At 40.0% G+C, this 22,531-nt stretch overlaps 1 protein-coding gene across 1 annotated transcript in view; it reads right to left on the minus strand.

Annotated features, from left to right (window-relative positions):
• Positions 1-20,056, minus strand: part of TMEM135 (transmembrane protein 135) — a 156,146-nt gene extending 136,090 nt beyond the window's left edge. Inside the window, exons 1-3 of the mRNA XM_021408803.1 lie at positions 20,010-20,056; positions 18,957-19,121; positions 14,592-14,684 (exon numbers count right to left, since the gene is read on the minus strand). Of these exons, the coding sequence (XP_021264478.1) occupies positions 14,592-14,684; positions 18,957-19,121; positions 20,010-20,056 (305 nt within the window). The remainder of the gene's footprint in view (positions 1-14,591; positions 14,685-18,956; positions 19,122-20,009) is intronic.

Below are 22,531 nucleotides of genomic sequence, written 5' to 3' on the forward strand. Positions count from 1 at the left end.
CTCTTCTGAGAACTAGGTATGTCCACTACATGATGTTATGATGTGGAATACCAATAACCGAAAATCACAAAACCATGACAGCACCCAAGGAAGTAACTTCTGGAGCTGGAAGTACAGAAGGCTGCTAGGTGACATCATCTGGAAGTGCCTGCAGTAAACCTGCCTGCGGAACTCCAAACAGAAACAAGTTGTTGTTTTTCCCAGACTCATTCTGTGACTGCTTTAGCAATAAATATCCCCATGTTTCTACAAAAAAAAAAAAAAAAGCTCTTCCCGGCTGTGTGCAAATGTGATCCAGCAAACTTAACCCAACTGTGAACTCCTCTGGTAAAAAGAGGGTGGAAGTTCAGAAAGTGTTGCACTATTTTGTAACAATGACAGCTGATGGAAAACAGGACAGAAAGATGGAGTTAGTCCAAGCAAAAGGGTCACTGACACAAGCAAGAACTGCATTAAAGCTGCAGCTGGTAAGTAAGAGGCATGTGTAATTGGGAAGGTGCATTACAAGTACAGGAAATAATTACATAACAAAAATAATTAGTCAGCCGTGTATAATCACCTGCTCTGGAAGGCTTAAAGACACTAAGGAATAGCTAACACTTCATCCACACCCTTTCTCTCAGAGGTTGCTCTCTCCAAGACCTTCACCTTAGCTTCCCCCGTCTCCCTTCCACCTCTTTGGCTGATATTATTTCCCATACTCTACACAGTCTCCAGTGACACATAGAATCTTATTTGGAGAAAGGGGAAAACAAAACTGGCGAGCTAGGGCACAATTAATGGAAGGCTGACAAGGCTGAACTAGAGCACGTTCCTAAGTCAGCATCTGAGAGAGCTCCACCTGTATTCTTGTATGTTACAGAAATAAAAAGGCAATGTCTCCAAGTGCAATTATTCAACGCACCTTACATCATCTGTGGCTAAACAATTATCTATCACATTCGTTCCATTCTTAATGTTTAAATGACAGGCCACAAGCTTCCCAGACAATTCGCCTGTCCATTTACACCTTCCTCAAAGGAAAGGTTTCACTAGGTACATCTTGCTTTTTTGAACATCTTGGTAGCATTCAGACTGAATTCAAACAGCAATAGCTCTTCAACTATGGTCTATAAAGCTCAAAGAGCGACACATTCCTGTGACTGTACTGCTCAGAGGAAAGAGACTAAAATAACTCTACAAAGAAAAAAAAAAAAAGAGCTATAGGACAAAAATAGCAAGGAACCCTAGCGGCACACAGGGCTGTACTACCAGAAGTGTAGGTAGGAGGTCAAGGGAAGAGATCAGCCCCCTTTACAGGTGGCCATTAGGCATCCCTTGACCACAACAGACATCCACCACCTTGCACAAGTTGAGGGGAGGGCACCAGTTACAGAGGGTCAAAGAACAGCCCGTGGTTACCAAGGTAAAAGGCAGCACTGCAGGACAATTTTTGATCTTTTTGAGACTTTGGCCTGCTTGAGGAAATAGTAGTTTGTCCATCAAGCATGGGGATCAGATCTCACATAGCCAGGTCTTGCTCCGGGCAGGACGCTCGGCCAGCCAACCTCCCACATCCCTCTACAGCCAAACACTTCCATCCTTCTCAGGGAAAATAGCTGGGAAGCAACTTTATTGTATTATACAGTATTCCTTCCTCAGAATCTAAAAGGTTCAGAAGAGATCACTGCGATAAATAATCAGGCTACCTGATTAACATAAAACACATTTTGTCTTTATTGAATTACTCACTTATTTTAAAAGTCTTTACTGAGCTAGCCATTTATTTTTATAAAAAATCTTAATGAATTAATGACTTATTTAAAAAAAGCTTTAATAAATTATTCACTTTTCTTAAAGAAAAGAAGAAATAAAAATCGCTCAAGCTTGTCCTTAAGTTTTTCCGATGAAGTTGCCACAACCGCTGATGAATTATTCTAATGCTGTGTTCACAGTTTGCTTCCTACTTCTAGACAAATCTGCCTGGGCTGGAACAAGTTCCATTTGTGCCTCCACTGTGACCCAACAAACCAGCCACATCCCACTTCTTGGACACAAAACTGAGCTCCTTCACCTTTTGAATCATGTTCTCTAAGACTTTAATCGTGCACGGCTCTTTTCAGAGCTCATTTTCAAGGACTTGAAATGAAAGAACAGGAAATTAAAAAGTAGATTAAAGATTTCCTATTCCTTGTTTAATCAAGAGAATTTTAAAATCAAAGAAATCACACAGCAACAATTTCAACCTCTGAACTCATCTTTCTGTGAGCAAGGTACTTACGCTTTTCTATAAGCATGTTCAAGAAATGTTGAGATGTTGTACTGAGGGGCATGATTTAGAGAGGAAATACTGGTGGTAGCTGGATGGTTGGACTGGATGATCTCAGAGGTCTTTTCCAATCTTGGTGATTCTATGATTCTAAGTGCAGTAAATTCTGGAAAATGTATTTGATCGAGGCAAAATTCCAGTTGCCCTAACACAGGAGGTAAAGCCCCTGCTCACACCAGCAGGAGCAATGACCATGGTCCAAATCTGCACCGTACATGTTGTTTGTGTGACAACTTGCTACACCACGTTCTCTGGCTTCACTTGACACATTATAAAACTCAAATAATAACTTGACTATCACAAGTAATATGAGCTTTTCTTTAACATAATAGCAAGTCATAGGAAATATCAATTTTTAAAACAAAACCAGGAAGTTTTTTTTCCCCTACAAAACTCGCAGCCAGTTCTCTCTTCTTCTTTATGGTTTGCCTTTGAGATATTTACGGTTTGCCTTAAATACAGAGTTGTTGCTAGGCTATAAAGGAAAAAAAAAAGTACAAAAAAAATTTGCATGAAGGTGGGATGAATCATTAAAATGTTTATGCTCGTGCCAGTTTTACCATAAATTAATGACATTTGTTCACTTCACACTGATGCAAACTAAGATCCCTGAAACAACATCTACGTGGTACACAGCTTCCCAGCAACGCAACCACGCTCCAAGAAAATCTCGGGCAGAAAGCCAACATCTCTTTCTCCGCAGAGCCATAGACAAGAGGTAGGCACCTGTGATCTTTAAGCTATTTCTCATCAATATTCATTCCTCCTATGAGAACTTTTTGCCTTGCTCTCTCCAACTTAATAAACCTAACATACAGCATTCCAGTCGAGTGGTTTTCTCATTAAGAACTTTTTTAGCAATAGAAAGTTCAGAATGTTATTTTCTCTATTGAATCACAGAATCATTAAGGTTGGAAAAGATCTCTAAGACCACCCATCAACCCACCCCCACCATGCCCACTAACCACGGCCCTCAGAGCCGCATCTCCACGGTTCTTGGACGCCTCCAGGGACAGTGATTCCACCACCTCCTTGGGCAGCCTGTACCAATGCCTTGCTTCACTTAAACAGCAAACCCTTCCAAGTAGGCATCTTTAAATCTAGGTGTTCAAAACCATTTAATTAGTTACAATGAACTACTCTAAATACCTTTGGTTGTTTGTTTCTGTTTTCACCAGTCTGGGTTTTTATAGTCACATTTTTTCTTGCTCAAAGCTAAAGAAGAAAAAGTTACCAAATTTGGATGCATGCAATTAATAGCATGCGTTCTCCACCTAAGCAGCCTCACCAATGGGTTATATTTGCCCCTGTATATAGTAAATTTACAAAGCTGGGGGAAAATAGAAGTGCCCAACTCATTGCTAAGACAAGCATCACTTTAGCTTGTTCACAAGGCTTTTTAACTCACTGCCCACTTCAAATGTCACGCTCCTAATATTTCAATCTTGCGCTTTGCTCCTCCAAAAATTCCTACTATGGTCACATTGACAGGTCTGAGTTGAGATTAAATACGTGCTAGAATGGAGCATGTCACTCTTCTCTCTTTCTGAGACATGTACAAGGTCTGAACAACGTGGAGACGTAACATAATTAATTTCATCTTTCTGAAAAAATATCATTTTTAAGAAGTTTCCCTCAGATTCAACTTTGAATTTAATAGGAATACCACTGCTCGTTGGGTCTGCTGCACACTCTGACAGCTGGCACCTTAGTTTCACCAATAATAATTTTCTGGATCCTCTAAAATCACATGTACAGCTACTTTCAAGGGAATCCGTGGATTAAAAGGTAAATATGGAGTGCAATCCTTAAAAAGCAAAAAGCACACCGCTTGTGCTGTACTGACTTGTCATGGTAAAGTTTGTAAACATTACAATTGTCCTTTTCCACTAGAAAAAAAAGAAATTAAAAAAAAAAAAGAAAGAAAGAAAGAAAGAGCTAACTCTGACCTGAATTTCTGAGCCTAAACTAAGAAGCTAACATAATAGTTTGTAATGGGTCCCCAGACAGGATTTGTGGTCTGCAAAAACAGGAAGAATTCCCTCCCCACCTTCCTCCCCCCACACTGTAAAGTACACCACTTCATAACCTGCAGATTTAAATCAAGCACACAAATCACAGGCTTTCCCCGAAAAGAAAAAGGTCAATGTGAAGAGGGTTTGTTCTGCTCTACAGCAGCTTGACACCAAAAGCCAACCAACGATAGATGTGGAGTTGCGATTGCATCCCTGGAATAACACAAGAAGTGCTGATTATGTTTAGGGTATCGTTAATCTCTCACACCCACCAATTTCCTACTGGCAGCTGGAGGCCAGCAGTGAAATCCTTGTGCAAAAGTTCACTTAGAATCAGCGGGAACAGATAAGCTTTAAAAATAATGCAGAAAATTATGAAAACAGACCTAAGCAATAAGTTTTCAAAAGAAAACCACTACTTTTGGAGCTCAGTAAATACCAGTGGCAAGTCTTTCACACAAAGATAACCTTCGGGCACAAAACTTCATGTCAGAAGATACAGTTTAAGGATCCACAGCCCCCTGTGTTCTAAGGGATTCTCTATTTCCAGGTTTTGGACAGTTTAAAGTAGGAAATGTACATTTTTAAGTTGAAGAACTTCAAGTTGCTCATAACTGCAAATCAGCAATTGCTGAGCACATTGTATGTTAAACAAAATGGCTATTTTATTTTTCACAATACTCAGAATTTTGTTGTGCTTAAAAGGAAAAGCAAACACAACATGTTCTGTGATTTGAACCCAAAGAAAGGGTATGAGAAAACTAGAGAGGGACAGAAGCCAAAAAGAAAATATATCTCCAGTAATACATTCCAGTTAAATTAGTACCAATAATTCTTACAGAGTTTTCAGCTAGTACAATACAAGATAACATCGACAGTTTGATTTTTGAACTGTTTTCTCCTCTAATTTTATACAGATTTGCTTTCATCATTCCTTTCCTCCTCTCCCGGCTTCCCCATGGTGTCTACAGACCCAGAGCCAAAGCAAAGGCAGAACCTACGGGTGGGTGAGAGCTCTTACGTTAAGGGTGATTTAACCTCACAAGATTTCGTGAAGAGATAAAAATCAGATTCCAAAACACTTACTTCTTTCATAAAAAGATTGACTAGTAGATAACAGAAGAATAACAAGTTGTTCAAATCTCAGGAGAAGAAATGAAGGATTTCCAGCAATTTTTTAAATCATTAACATTCTTGGTATAAGAAGGCCTATTTCCCATTAAATAAGGCCCCAGATAACGATTTCTTTGGACTGTTGATAGTAACAAAGAATTGTTTTTAATTGGCTCAGCTGATCAAGAAGAAAACACTCAGTTCATTCTGGGCACTTCTCAGGCCGAATCCACGCTTCAGTCTATTTTGCTATGAATCACTACCGTGGCACAGCAAAGAGAGGACATACAAAGGACTGTCAGTGAAAATTAGGAAAAAGAAACAACGCATAGGAATTTTAGAATGTTGCAGAGACGTGTAATATTTTTTGTAAGATCTCAAACCATCAGCTTGACATGTTTTTCAAAAACCTTAAGCTCTTTTTTCAAGCCTTCAAAACTAGTAGCTGCTGTTCCGCTTGCATGTTCAGAGTTAATTTTCTTCTAACACTACTTTAACGATTACAGATAAAACCATTTCCAAAATACCTGAAGCAACATGCAAAGAAGCAAAATAACAAGCCAATCCAACTCAAGCTGAAGATTACTGCATCTTTTCCTATCGTGCAATTAACTGCAAATGACCTTACCTTCACAAAAGAAGATGCCAACTACTCCAATGGAAACAGGCTATAGGGTTAGACTTGCCATCATACAGAGCCATTTATATATATTTTTCCAAGTAGAACCCTGAAGGACAGTATATTAAGCTGTGTTACAAACAGGCTTCAAATCCAGTTAGGAGCCATAAGTGAGTCATACAGAATAGATACTACCAATGTTAAGAGCTTGCCTACATCCAAAAGCAGGCACTACACCCAAAAGCACAAAGGGGTCCCAGAAAAAGCAGGGTCAGGAGCCAGTGCAAACCTCCTCTAGAAAGGCAGCAAAGCCGTTTGAGTGAGAGTCACTTCAACACATCCTCACTGAATGAGAAGTCAATTTCTGGCAGGATGGCAGTATTTGATGATTAACCATGACAGAGATACCACACAAAGATATTAACATGACTTTCCACCTACCGAAACCAGAAAAGTTATTGCTACACTCAGTTTTAACTGGTTTTGTTATGCCTTTGAGGCTCAAAGATCTAAAACACCAACAGTTGAGCTTAGAGCCTTTTTGACAGCTCCTCAGTCAGCTTGCTCAACTGAATCATAGAACCACTGCAGTTGGAAAGATCACTAAGATCACGTAGTTCAACCATCAACCTATGCCTCTGACCACTTGAGACCACGTCACTCAGTGCCACATCTACGCAGTTCCTGAACACCTCCAGGGATGGTGATTCCACCACGTCCCTGGACAGCCTGCTCCAATGCTTTACCACTCTTTCTGAGAAGAAATTCTTCCTAAAATCCAACCTGAACCTTCCCTGGCACAGCTTGAGGCTGTTATCTCTCGTCCTATTGCTGGTTATGCAGGAGAAGAGGCCAACCCCCAGCTCACCATAACCTCCCTTCAGGAGGGGGAGAGAGCTATAAGCTCACCTCTGAGCCTCCTCTCCAGACTTGTAGATGCATTTCAGCTAAGCCATTTGTCTCACCCCAGCCCCCATCATGATTCCCCTAGGCTCGTCTCTAACTTTTCACCGCCATGTCAGCTAACACTGCAGCCAGCTCAGCTAGGCAGCATCTGAAGCTTACTCTACACTAGCATAATATCTATTATTCCCCTCTGGGTGCTGCACATTACACAAAAGCATTCAGACACAGAAGATGTATTAAGTGTTTACTTAAGTCAAGGAAGTCCAAGTGAGTGCCTCTTGCAAGCAAGCATGGAACAGACAGAACAGAGCGATTAATCCCCTGCTTGCATTGTTTGAATTCAGCTCAAAATTGCAGAATAGTCTGATGTTCAATAATAGTCTGAATTTTACCATTTTTTCTATAGACTTTTCCGTAATGCTTTAACATTTGGGGGCAAGAGGAGGAGTCTTTTTTTGTGCTTGTTGTTCATGATGAAAAAACAGTACGAAATTCTACTAATACTCAGATGACTAAATCCCTTTTAATTCTTTGTTTGTTTTTTTAATTTTCACTTTGCAGGCTGAAAACTAAGATTTATCAAAAGCGGTCCTTAGAATAATGGAAAAAAAAAACCACACAATTTTTTCTTACATTAAGTCCCAGCTGGAGCAGCACAGAATGGGTTGGCTGCACACAGCCACCTGGCATTCATCAGTCCATAACCCAACCTTAGTATTGCCCTTTGTCCATCCACACTGCCTCACATGAGCTTGAGAACACAGTCCAGAGCTCAGAAGCACTGCCTTGTGCTGTCTGACAGCATTATCGATGAAGAAACCTCACATTTGGTGCTGTACCTAACCCAGCGAGTCCTCCTGAAACCTAGGGAACTGCAGAGGCGTTCATATAAAAATACAAATGCCTCCAGGGACAGGGCATCCACAACTTCTTGTGCAACCTGTTCCAGTGCCTCACCACCCCCAACAATACACTTGAGCTTATGGTTAGCCCTGAAGAGGTCAGGCACTTGGGCTACATGATCTCTGAAAGTCCCTTCCAACAGAACTATTCTATCCTAACACATCGTCCACAGTTGTATTTGTGCCACCACTTGGAGGAGATACTCAAAACCCAGCTGGACACGGTGGTGGCTGGGCAGCAGCAACTGACCCTGCCAGAGCAGAGGACTGCATTTAGGACCTCAAGGGATCCCTTCCAACCCCAGCAATGACTCACTGACAGCAAGTTACAGAAAGGTATCGTAATTAAAACTACATTAGGTAAGATGCTTGTTCTTATATATGTACTGTCTGATATATCAGTTATCTATCAAATTCCTCTATCATTATTTGTCATTCTCCTGAATCTATATGCTTTCTTTCACTTTCTTATTTCTTCACCCTAATAATAGAACACGAATAACCACAAATCACAACTTCCTCAGTGTGACTCAAGTTTCAAAGAAATGTGACCCACAAGCTCCTTCTACTTAATTGAACGTAGATAATCATTTCTGCTGCAAAGAAGTTGAATAAAAATTTGAAATAAAATTTTTACAAAGAAAAACTATGTAACCAAAAAAACACTGTGTAAAAACTCACAGAAGGCAAATAAAGATTATACTACCAAAAAAAGTTGCAAAAAAATTAGCAACTCAGGATAGGGATTTACAGAAATATACAGAGTACAGAAGAAGCAGTTCTCACCACAGAGTTTTCTATTGAAACTTAACATTATCTCACTACAGTGTAATTTGTTCTAAGTTCAAATGCTTTGGAACTCTTTCCTTCTATAAAATAATATAATGGTAGTCACTGGTATTTTCATTCACTTCCAAAAAATATTGAAAAGATACTTCTGCGCTGATGTAAAAATAAAATTCACCATTGGGAAAAGGCACACCATTTCTTCTTTGTATGATATGTAACAGAATCCTCAGCTTACATCCTGACTTCTGCCTACCATATTAATACTGATTTAGCTGAATACAGTTAAATCAACTTCAAAATTTCTTTCCAGAATTAACACACAATGCTGAAACAGTAAATGAGAAATAGACACCTGCTGAAAAAGACTGACAAAGTTATGACTGACAGATATATGTATACATACAGTACAGAGGTCTTTCAGATGTAAAATACCAGGCTATTATTGTTGGCGTTTTATTTTTCTTCAAACAGGAGATTTAGTGTGTCAGGACAAAGACTGTATAAGCCTGATGATCTCATTTTTCAGAAAGACAAATTATTGCAAATAATTTACTAGAAGTATTTTAGCTCTGCACAGGGCAGGAGCTCCCATAGCTGTAAGACAGCAAGATTCACAGAATCATAGAACAATTTGAGTTGACAGGGACCTTGAAAGGTGATCTAGCCCAACTCCCCTGCAATGAACAGGGACACCTACAGCTCCATCAGGCTGCTCAGAGCCCTGTTCAGCTTGACCTTGTGTGTCTCCAGGAGATGCTGCTTTCCACAAAAAACACCCCCAGGAGCTGCCAGCCCTGGGCTACCTGCCACTGTCGGTGATCCCACAGCCACAGCATCTTCCAGATGAACTCCTGCACTCCCAGTAGCCTTGGAAATAATCAGTGTTTTCTCTCCCTTCAATAACTACAGCACTAGCAGGCTTCAAAGCACACAGCACTCCACGTCCAAATGTTTACATGCTGTTTCTATAAAAACACAGATCTCTGCTGATGACTTTCACTAAAGCAGTTGCTGAAAAGCAATAGATTTTAACACATTTTGGTTTAGAAACAAAAAGCGTTCCCACTAACTTCAATTCTACAGCATTTCAGAGTAGTCATTATTCTACAGGAGTAAAAGCCCAAAGCAATTACTAAGCAGCCACATTCTTCTCTTGTGATGTATTTAGGTTAATGGCAGTCATGGCAAGGGAGCAGCCCCAATGGGTGACAGCATCCCATCAGGTGAATGCGCAAAACTCTCAAAGTACCACACGGTTCTTCTAGAAATGCTTCCATTCCTTTTCTAAGCAATATGTTTCCAAGAACACTAACAGACATACAGAGGCATTCTCTATTCACACACACTGTTGCACTATGTCACTTTTTACATACAGACAGAATCACAGAATCCTTAGAGTTCGAAGGGACCTTCAAAGGTCATCTAGTCTAAGTCCCCTGCAGTGAGTTCAGTACATGGAACTTCATGAAAAAACACGCAAAGTTTTCAACTAAAACTTGCTGCCACTAGTAGCCCAGAGCAAGATTTTACAACCAAATTACAAAAGCCCTAAATCTCAGGTTTTATAACACCATCAGTGACACAGCCTTACCCAGAGAGACGAGACAGGCGCCACTGTAATGTTAACAGCCCATACATAAACATTTGTTGGCCAGTGGGGTGGTGGGGGCAATCCCAGAGGGGTCCCTTAAGAGCCGCCCCATGGCTTACAGGGGAACGCAGTTGCAGTTTCTCTGGCTTAATTGCTTACCAAGGGCAGAAAAAAAAGTTCACCAGGCAGTAAGATAATTAATTTTGTTAATACTGTAACTGCGCCCCTTCTTAAAGTTTGGCTTAAAACTTTTAAAACTCTTTAAGATTTTTTTTTTTTTTTTTAAACAAGAGTTTAAGCAAACTGAAATTAACCATTTAGCTATCAGTAAAATAGAACTTGGAGCACTGGCGGGTTTACGAAAGACTTGGGAGAGCATCGCTGTTTTCTTTGCAAGTAATTAATCGCAGACGTCTGAAGTAATGGTGCTCACTGAGCAGCCAGACTCCTTTGTCTAAGGAATCGGAAAGGTACAGCCCATCTGGTCGCACTTCCAGCAATACACAGGCTTCGGCCAAGCCTCACAGCACATTTCAACAGCTTCATTCACAACCACTTTAACAAGGAGGCTCGGTTACTTCCTCGCCTCGCGGCAGCCCCAGTGCCCCAGAACGCAGCAGCGCGACATCGCTGGGTCTGAGCCGCACGCTCCCACCTTAACTGGGAGCTCCAGGCTTCCCGATAGCACTTAATAGACATTAAAAAGCTTAGAATTACAAACAGAAGCCAAAGGGCATGAGTAAAATAGTCATTTTTTCAAAGCTACAAACCAGCAGAAGTGCTTCTTATAGAGAGCTTGGAACAATCTCAGTGGCAGCAAACAAGGAGCGCGCACTGAAACGACTCAGTACAGAAAGTAATGAGATGAACGTGGTGATTCCCTGTGGAGCCTAATGACATGAACGAAACCGAGTCATCCCTGCTTCTGGAGAGATGCTAACGGACCTGTAATATCCAGCACTCCAAAATTAAATTCTTGGACAAGAGAACTGCAGATACTTAACGCAACATGCAAAAAAAAAAGTGAACGTGCAAAGGAAATTGCTATTTCAAATACACTTACAATAGAGGCTATTAATATTTTGTACGGGTATTAATACTCACTAATACCACGTCATTATTTTAACAGTTCTAACTAAAATGTTGAAGGCACTGACAAACGAAGTGAATTAGAAAAATGTATACTCTGATGAACTCGGTACATTTCACCAGGTTAGAATATGAATCAACACATTACAAGCAAACTAAAACATTCACGTTTTCTACCTCCGTTCAGTTACAGTCTAAGAGATCATTCTTATCAAAGCATTTTGCTTAATTGATGTGACTCGTTCTGTACCACAGAACATTCTTACATACCGATCCCAAGCATCCAGAACAATTTTCAAGTGGTTTTATTGCTTGCCCTTTCCACAGGCCCTAACAAACTACGTCCCTGGCCACAACAGCCATACTCTATACTCACAAAATAGAACCCACACGGACATGCTCATGCACAATTTATATCTTTACAAAGAAGCAGTGGTATAACGTGATGCAGATCACTTTCTGAGTATGTTTGACACTTCTGTCCAATCCCACCTCCTTTTTCCATTGCCAGTGCCATGAAAATGTAAGTTACTCATTACAAAGACACAAAGCATCACTGAACTAGTTCTGCAGCCCCTTAGAAAACACAGTCCCCCTCAGGTTTATGCCACACGGAGCTGTTCTCCACAGGACTGCCTGCCCATCTCTTCTTCCCATTATCCTGCGAGACTGGCACACAGGTACAGCAACACTCAGGCCAATCTGATTTACAAGCGTGCTGTTCCCAAGCTCAGGACTGACAGGGATGCTGTGCGAGCAAATGCCAGAGGCACTTAAGATAGGGTCTACACTTGGGAAGAGAATAAGTGATTAAATCTGACAGCCCTGCTAGCTGCAATTTAGAGGGATAGAGATATATCTGTGAACTAAAATCAAGACTTTTCAATACACTTTGTTGAAAGCTACTCCACAGATGACTGAAAATGATTCTGTATCTCCATGTCCAAAGCTAGGAGACCAGAGAAGTCCATTAAATTTTGCTTTTGCCTGCAACTGAAGCTACCAAGCAAACAGATCTCAAATCAAAGTCCTGTTTCACCAACTCTGTCAGCAGCAGCAGTTCACATACTGAACAGAGTTATACACCAATTATTTCAGTATTTTTAACAAATTAAGCTTTCCAACTACTTTTCAATGCCATTCATCTTTTTCTTCATTAACAACAGTGGCTGCACATATTCAAGCACCCCCCACAGCAGCAGGCATATTTCTACCACTAAGAGCATCTTTCCGCTCAACAGCACAATCACACCTTATTTCCTTCAGAACTACATCTGAATATCCTTCATTTCCCAAACTGAAGTTGTTTTTTCAGCAAAAGATGCGACACATTTTCTAAACATTATCAACACTGGAGGAATAAGAATGCAGTACCTGGGGAGCCCAGAACTGGATGCAGTATTCCAGATGTGGCCTCAGCAGGGCAGAGTAGTGGAGGAGGATCACCTCCCTTGACTTGCTGGCCACACTGAATTTAATGAGGCCCAGGATACCACGTACGTACATATTCTATCTACTTTCATCATTTTCATACATCCCTACTGCAACTCCTATTTCTTCCAAATCTCAGAAATGAAATAGGTGCTTGCTAATGCATCAAAATTTCCTTGCATTGCCACTAAGGCCTTTAAAACTTGCCATTTGGTGTAATATTTGCTTACATTCTCTCTTTCTACACTTAAGAAGCTTTAGGTTTGCAAGATTTTCACAGTTGTTCCATTGTTATATAAAAGCTTGAGTTTACCCATAGTTACAGCTCTTAGCTCAAGAACATTCTGAAAGCTACAGGAAACTCATAAACGGGAAGAAATGAAGCTGGACGTCCACCTAATCTTGTCTACAAATAGTAGAAGGCTGACACATGAAGCACTCGTATTGTGACATTTCTGTAGGAAAAGTTAAGTGTCCCTGATCAAAGGGGGAAAATGCATTTGCTCGCACTGTAACATGAAATACCGATGCCAACACAGTTCCAGAATTTGAGTAACCACAAAAAGATCCACCAAGAGGCATCTGCCCTTTTAGGAAGTAACTGCAGTAAAAGGAAAACCAATCAGCTAGAAAGGATTTTTAGCAAAAAAAAGCTCCATTTCCTGAATAAGTGAATACAGTTGTAATTTTGTGAATTTTTTTCTTTACAGTTACAGTAAATAATTTGGTTTAGAAGTACCACCACCTTTCCAGAACTACTTAGATATAAAGGAACATCCTCCAGTTTCCGAAAAGCAATAGATATTGAGTTAGTTTCAGAGGAGAGAACTTTGACAATCTTACCTAAAAGGCAGGTTGGGCATTGCTTTACTCCATGACTGAAGTTCAGAGATTGGGCCTGACAGATGGGTGACATCGCATATACGTATTTGCAGTTATTTTGAAATGGCAGCATATGGAAGCTTCAGGCACCCACAGACATCAGAAGTGTGTTCACATCATCTCTACAACTAAAACCTCTTTTTCTTTTAAAGAAAAATTTCTTCTACTACGCTTTTGTCACCACCTCTACTTCAAATGAAGGGCACACAATGTGGATGACCAAAGCATCTCATCCCATATTAAATTAAGCACTGTAGTTTTCTTTATTGATGCAAGCTACCAATGTAAGTTGCATTTCAAAACATTCAACTCTTACAAACCAGGATTTCATCTGCCATTTCTCACAGCCACATCATAAATGGCAGCTTCCAGCTGTCCTCGGATCACTCAGAGCTTTCCTCCCCCAACTTCATGCTCTTCCTAATGAATTTCATGTTGATTGCTGAACTGTGGCACCATTCATAAGCAAAAACCTCTGCTCTCTTATCATCGCATTTCATTCAGTTTGGATTACTTCAGCTCTTTGAGACATTCAGGTTTTTCTTCCCCACATCATCCCATTACTCCTTTATATTAACTGGTGTCGTACTGTTAATTTATGTCATCAGTAACTTTCGTGAACACATTTCATTTTCTGGGACAGATGTAAACATTATTTAGATTACAAACAAAAAAAACTCAGTTTCATTGGGAAATCCTAAACAGCCCAGCTTCGTCAGCCAGCCCTAAGAAACCAAATCACACATCACCAAAAAAAAATAAGAAGAAACCCATCTTTAGTAAAAAGCTTTTTTCACTATAGCCTCCTATCCTAAGGTTGCAAAGGACACTAGTTCAAATGGACAACACTTCCAGCACTTGGGGAAAAAAGACAACTGAACTGTCAGATAACCACAACAAGAAATAGTATTATATAATACAGAAAATCCATTAACATGAACTGTACCTGCTTTTCCTTTCGATGAGAATAGCCATATAAGAAGCCGGTAAAGCAGCACCAAAACCAGGAGACCAAAAGTAGAACTTCCCAAGTAGTTTCCTGAAAAGGGAATTTGTACAGGCATTACATGCAAAGCAACCTCAATACTGATGCACAAGAGTATATTTTACCTTTATCAAAAATTGTGCACACTCCATTAAAATGAATGTTGTCTTTTACAGTCATCAGTGCTTACAGATGAACGCAGATAAATACTAACCACTCCTACAGTTGAATCACTCTTCTCAGGGGGGTTCTCAGAGCATTTCATTAACATTTCACACCTAAAATACTTCATGAGCATAACCATTTCAGTTCAAGGATTACTTTAATTTAAGGAAACCAATACTTCCAAGAGATGTTTCTGAAAAGCTGCAGATACTAATTCCAACCTTAGAGTTGCTCCTTTCTCTCCTGTTTGTCTGCACACATCTCCTCAGGAAGATGTGCCTTGTGGAATGTGGGAATGCAATCCAGTGAGCCAGAAATCAAATCAAATTGTTCTACTGCATATCGTGCTCTGAAGACAGATAGACAAACTGTTGCTAAAAACAGTAAATCACTCACTTATGGTAAGCCAAGGAATTAATTACAACTGGAACCAAGAGGGAAATCCCAGTTCTATTAAGGCCAGTGGGAAAGCTCTCACTTTTTGCAACCAGATCTGGCTTTCACTCAGAGTTCAAACAATTTCAGCCATCAAAATTCTTCCAAGGGCTGAAAGAAAGAGTTCCCCAAATACCGACAACATCTAGGAAGATGTGTCTATGAACTAGTCACTGTGGGAACAGGAGGACCAAAATGCCTGTCAGAGACAGCGGCCTCCACCACACTTGATCTGCTCCAAACACCCACACCTTCTGTCTGACTCGGGCTGACCACAGAAGTGAGCAATAGTCAGCCAGTCTTGAAATCTGATAACTAATGCACTTCAGTTACCCTGCGGCTGCTCAGCCGATAAGCACTATTATTTGAGGAAAATACAGCGGGCTCTCCCCTTCTAAACATCAAGCAAATAAAATACAAACGTGATTTTCTTAAATGAAGTTTCATATTGACAGATAGAGAGAATTAAGATTATTCATCACTTCCACCTGGATTAGATCGTTCCCATTCTTGCTGCAGAAGGCACAATCAGCCTCATTTCATACTTCTGCTGCTAAAATAACGTGAGCAGTGAGCAATGCCAGCTTACGTTCAGAAGAGAAAAGAAAGCCAGCGTATCACCAACAAGTGATGCAATGGCAATTATATACACTGCTCATTCCCACGGCTGCAAAAGGATGATTTCTCAGGATGACAATGCCAAATGCTGCAGTAACTAAAGTTCATTATTAGGACTCTCTTGGAAAGCAATTTCTGTATGAAGTTTCAGAGAAGCCATCTGAAACATCCTAATAAGTATGAACACATCCTACCAGACACATCTGTTAAGTAACAGAATAAATGCTTTTTTGGTGGGAAAGAAACAGGAACTTGCTCTTCCTGAGCAGATTAGAATCACTCTACGAATGCTACATGTTCCGTTTGATAAAACTTCGGTAAAAGCAGTATGTATTTTACACAACAAAAGTCACTGAAAATTTAGATGTCCAACCACAAAGTTGAAAATTTATATTTTTCCTGGAACAAACGAAAGCAAGTTTTTGCTGTTTTTTTACATGCTCATTTTTACGTAGTTTTTACATAGTCTGAGGCAGCATATTGGCATGAGAACTGTGTTCTCTTTTTGATTATTCATCTAATTCCTCGTTGTACAACTGTACCCAAAGCTGAAAGGCTGGTTGATACATAGAGCTGAACAGAGCCAAGCAAGCTAATGGAAAGCTGTACATACACAGACAGACTGAATTACTGTAGCTTCTAGGCTAACTGAGCCATGACTTCACGAGGTTTTGCATTAATTTCATAAAACTGAAAACCTGCATGCAGTCACTATTTCACCTCAAGAAAGCAAAGAAATTTAAAAAGCTGCCAACTTCACTTAGTGATGCCTTCTAGAATAAGAACACCTACCCAGAGCCTAAGTCACTGCTGAAGCTGAACTTGGATTCTTTTCAAATTTTACTCATTTACAAAAAGGAGCAAATATTCAACAATTTTGAAATCATTAAATGGCATTTTCTTGCCTAAAATAGTACAATCTCAGATGTATTTGCAGTTGTTTCGATTTTGATAGTTTTCCCCAGAGGAAAGCAAGGAAATTCTACAGGAGCATCAAAACCACACATTAGCACAAGCCAAACATCCCACTGAAGATCACATTTCAAATTTAGGTCTTTTAACTGGTACTGGAAAAATAAAAGGTATTTTCTACAGAATACAGCATAAGACAGTGACCAAAGAATCACTGAGACTTCAGTAAATGTACAAAAAAAAAAAAAAAAAGAAGTGGTCACTTTATCCAGGAGGACCTAATATGCCTGTCAACAAATCACCTAGGTGTTACAAAATAAGGAAACACACAACTCTTTATCAGCTCAAGAACTGTGGAGGTAAATGAGTTAACATGTCCAGCTACAAACCCTTTAACCTGCTGTTTTGCTCTAGAATTCCAGAAGCCAACTGCATGGGGGCTGCTGGACAACTCTTGCTTCTTTGTTACTGCCATTCCTGCTTTCCAGAATCTCTCCTACTCAAAGTATGAGTTCTGCAGGAAATGCTGAATCAACTCAGAGCTCCGGGCAGTTCATATGTTCACAGAACAAACACATCTCCTTACAGGGACTTGAACTTTTTGGATAAGACAAAAAAGAAAAAAAGCCATAACAAACCTTGCAACTAAAAAAGACGCAAAAGTGAAACACATTCCATCTCATCTCTTACCACTATCTAGAATCAGATCTAAAGGATCTGGCTCTCCAAAGTCTTCTTATGAATGGTCATAACTTGACTTCAGAAATGCTCAAGCCACAGCTAAACAATGTATCTATGGTGTTCTGCCATTTCTTTGATGGATTCAAACATACTGTACCCAATGGCATTCTGGGCTGGAAAATGAGATAACTATTTTCTCTCTCGGGGGCTACTGAAGGAAGTTAACATTTCCCAGGCCACACAGCAATTAACTCAAAGAATCACATGAGTGCAAACAAGAATTTTAAATGAAACAACCAACTCACACAAAGTAGTAACCAATAGGCAGTGAAGTTTCACACGCACATCTCCACCCTGTCATCCTCCATTTAGATTAAAGAAGGAAGCTTACATGGCTCAAGAAGCTCAAGCTACAAGACAACTTCATACCAAGCAAAATCCAAGTGATGAACTTACCAACAGTATGAGCTCATAAGCAGTCCTTCAAAAATAAAGGTATACAACCCACAGCTTTTAAAAATATCATGTATTTAATAGTGCTTGTTGGTTTGTTCCCAGTTTCTCTCTTCCTAACACTTGTTTTCTTGATCATATTCAACTGCATTACTGACTTGTTCACAGAACCCCTCCTTGATGAGTTTCAGGCATTTTCTTGATTAATCTAGCCCCTAATTTCAATCCCATCGCTGTGTGAACAGGATAGAATTGCTCTCTTCCTCCCAACAGATTACTTTGCACTTTTCTCTATTAAGCTTCACGAGGCTTTTTCTGAAATGGCTGACAATCAGTTTTGGATTTTCTTATCATAAGTAATCGTACATATTCTCACACTAAATTCTTTTTTCCAGATTCTGTAGCTTTATATAGAACAAGGAACACAGCAGGAACATTACTGGTAACCTCTTCCTATTACGAAAACTGATTATTTATCCCTTCTGTTCCACACGTTTCTACTACATGTTAATGATTTACTAATTCCTAGAAGATAGGAAACCATTCTCTTTTAACAATCCTAGAAAGTAACCTTGTCAATTTCAATTCCAGCTGGAATTCATATATGTTACACCAATCACCAAATACATACTTGTTCTTCAAAGAACAGCAGTTAAATTGGAGGGCATAATTTTCTGATAATCACGTGAGCTGTTTGTTTGAAATGCCTGTTTACATCAAACCTTTCTAGGAGAGAAAAATCAGACCTCCTTAGATAACCCTTACAATATACCTGAATTTCCTGCAACTATGTATTTGGGATTGATAACAGCTAGAAAAGGAAACCACGCGAATAAATGGCCTTGTTTACTAATTTTAAAAACATTTACATAAGCAAGGGGAAGAAAAAGGTGAGTATTGTGCGTAGTCAATTGCTAAAAACAGAAAGCACAGCTGTTGCTTGTCTTACTCCTATCCATTACAAACGTGCCTATTTTACAAAAAGGCAAGTTATTATATAAATCAAGAAGTTACATTCAATGGCTTTCCTGTTACATTAAATTTTTAGGACAGTATACCAACCTTAGAATGCAAAAGCAAGCAATATACAAGGTCCCATTTGCTGTCAGAAAGGAAGTTGATTGCAAGATCTCAGGTAGCAGTTTGTGCAAATAATAGTCAAGTTTTCTTTTCCTGAGAATAGCTGCAATCTGAGGGAGGAGGGAAGAAAAAAGGGAGGACAAACTTTAATTCAATTAGGTTCTTTCTTGCACATTAAAAAAAATAAGAATAAAATGAGATATGCCCATTTAAGTAGTAAATCAAAGCTCCTTAAATTTGCTGGTTTTATGAACAATACCACAAAGACTTCCTTTGAACTTGTTCCAGATATTATAGCATTTATACCAGGAAATACACCACATAAGCCTAAGTGGAAACTATGGGAGAAGTTTTATTACCTTGTTACCATTGGCCATAACAGTCAGAAATGCTGTCTGCCAGACATCAGAATTTTAAGATGCAATAAACTCACAGAGATTTGTCTTTCAGGCAATTGGACTGCCTTGTAACAGAGGTCAGCATACCACCAAGTAATCCAGATACGGGCCCTACACCATATCTGTGAAGTGCTGATGTACTTCTAAAGGTTTTCTACTCCAATCAAACAACTCCAAGTCCTCCAAAAATTTTTCACCATTTGCTGAAAGAAGAACACATTCTTGACAAATTTTATAGAAGCATTATGTATAAGTGTTACGCTAGGTATGCCTGAAGTAGAAAACAGGTTGGATCTAAACAGTAAATCTCTGTTTGGTCAGTTTAATTGACAATTCTTCATAACATAAGTTACTGGCTCAAACACAGGACATCCTCAAAATCCTTCTTGTCCACTGAAATCCTGCAACTACTAGAACAAGGAGCCAGGCTCTTTTCAGAGGTGCTCAGGGTTAAGATGAGGCAACAGACAAGTTTAAACACTGGAAACTCAGATTACATGGGAAAAAAATATATATATTATCCTTTGAGGTGGCTGGATGTCTGAAGAGATTGCCCAGAGAGATTGTGGACTCTCCATCACTTGAGATCCTCCAAGCTCAGACTGGGAAATGCCCCAAACACAGCTATCCAACCTACCCCACTTCAAGCTGGAAGCTGGGACCATGTGGCCTCCAAATGTCCATGGTTCCATGAAATTATAATTTGGGTGTGCTGAGAGACAGATTTTTGTTTTTAATAGCAGTATCATCTTCATCTGCACTGGTTTCCCAGGGGTTCTCAAAACTGGCCAGAGTTTTCAGCCAATGCTTACAACCGGAAAAGATGCAGACAGAAAGAACTTCAAACTACAAGTGCTGATGAGAACAGGCAGCCTGTTGACTCAATAACACCTCTTGAAGGCTCGGTTTCTCAATTCAAAGACATGGGGGAAGGAATTGTTCTTCTCAAGAGCTGTCCGCTCGCACCGAATAGTGAGATGTTTTAGATACAGAGATGGGAAGATGCTCCTGCTAGAACCAGCCATATGAGAGTTCTGCCAAAATAAGTACCAAAACGAAGCCTGAACTAAGGATTAAGGAGAAATATATGCATGAACAGACTTGTGAAAATAGATTTACGCACCACTTAATCGCATGTCAGAACTGCTTAAGCCACAATGGATTAGGCAATAACTCAATCCAGATAATCTTTTTGTTGCAGCAAAGTCTTAATGCAGTCTAAACACCAGATTACCCGTTGCCACCTCCTTAGCTATTTCCAGTCTACTGTACAAAGGTTGAGAACATTTGGAACAGAAGAATTTTTTCTTTTTAAAAACGCAACCTGAGAGCGGAAGCGTAAAGTCTTGTTTCCTCTGACCAAGCACCACAAGAAGAAAATATTGGTATGTTATTAATCAATGTCAAATTAAAAGCTACAGTTTGTTTCTGTAGCCTCTCCAATAAGTTTTATACTAGTTTTCTAAATTTTCCCAAATGAAAGACAGAAAAGAACCAGGAACACACAGGCCAGGCTGAGGAAACACCGCTCCTCATAGCTGAAGGAGCTACACAATTAAAAGCAACGCAGCTTGAGGCACACACACCAAAAAAGATAATGCTCATCATTTCCACGGTGCTTTACAGACATCAGTTAAGCTAAATACCGTGTACAGCCGAAACTCACCATAAGCAGGTTACATAGCAAGTTTCTCCCCTTCTCCCCCACCCCTGATGGTGTGATTACATGGAACATAGATCAGAGATACTTCCACATTCCACCTCGTACTCCCTTTCAGCTCTCCACAGTTACAAAAAGTACTCCTACAGCTGAAATTGGCAAGACAGATTCTGAAACTTGTCAGCCCATAGCATTTCCTGATTCCCGCTGGGATAAACCCCACTCAGGTGAGTTGGGAGGTCACTGTGATGAAGGCCAAATGCTCCATAACAAACGCTCTGCTCAAGGCTTAGCACCAGACATCAGAAGCAGGTACCAGCATGGAAGGAGAGGCCTATCAGGAAACCCAGTAGCTACCTCCTTGGCAAGCTATTAATGTCCATGGTGAGAGCACTAACAGACAGAGCACAAGGTTGTATGGCAACCTGTGCTAAGCGAGGCTCCCTGTTGAGTCAGACCCAGGAAACAACTGTCTCGTTTCTCATTTCTTCCTTCTGAAAAATACCAGGAAGAGCATGGAATAGTTTCACAGATGCTAACAGATATCCCTGACTGTGCTGCTTTCTGGCTAGCAGGCACAAGGCAGCTTGCACTTCTCATTTGCCTACATACTGCATATCATCCATTTAAAAAAAGGACAAAGCTGTAAAATCAAAGTATCACCCAGCATACACATCTCTCTAAGGAGGAGACTAGAAAGGGAACAGAAGATCTAATGAAACCAATGTCTGCCATGTAGCTGATATACTATAAATCTGTACCATATAAACCAGTATGCATGTTACTAACATGAAGCACCAGTTAGGTAACGGCACTTTCTCAAGCAGATTTGCTCTCTGCAGGTAAAGAACATTCAGTTTGAAGGACCTAGTATTAAAGATTTATTTATTGATCAAGAAAATTCCAGCCCAGGTAAAAATTCAGCATTTGTGTCATGGCAGAACATGATTTCTTACAATTTAATTTGTAGAATTCCGAGATACCTGGAAAGTAATCAAGAAAACTCAGTTTTGAAAAACTATAACTGGGCTTGTCTTCTCAGCACAGCTTAAGTGTTCTTCCACTAATAATTTTTAGGCACAAAAAAAGAAATTTCACACAGTAGGACAGTCTGCAAATGCAGTCTCTGTCTGGTCTATGTAAGCATCTAACAGCACTCGCTGCCCAGGGCCCTTACTCACAGCTGAGCTGGGTGCCAGCACAGCTCTTGAGATAGGATACAAAGCTCAGCACTCCCAATGGTTCCCAATGGTTCCTCAACTTCTGAAGTAGCCCACCAGTGAATCTCATCTGTCTCAGTCCCCTACAAGAAACACTTTACTAGGTGCACAAACAACAACTGAGAGCCAAAAAGAATTTAAAACAAGTCATGCACTGTCACGGAGAAGATGTCCAGAGCTTTCAGGACTTTGCAGTTTACCTCTATTTGCATCCACATATTAAGGCTCTTGAGCTCCTTTCAGATGAACACAGGTCACAGAAAATACAGATATTTCCAG

This window comes from Numida meleagris, chromosome 1 (genome assembly GCF_002078875.1).
Source record: "Numida meleagris isolate 19003 breed g44 Domestic line chromosome 1, NumMel1.0, whole genome shotgun sequence".
NCBI lineage: Eukaryota > Metazoa > Chordata > Aves > Galliformes > Numididae > Numida > Numida meleagris.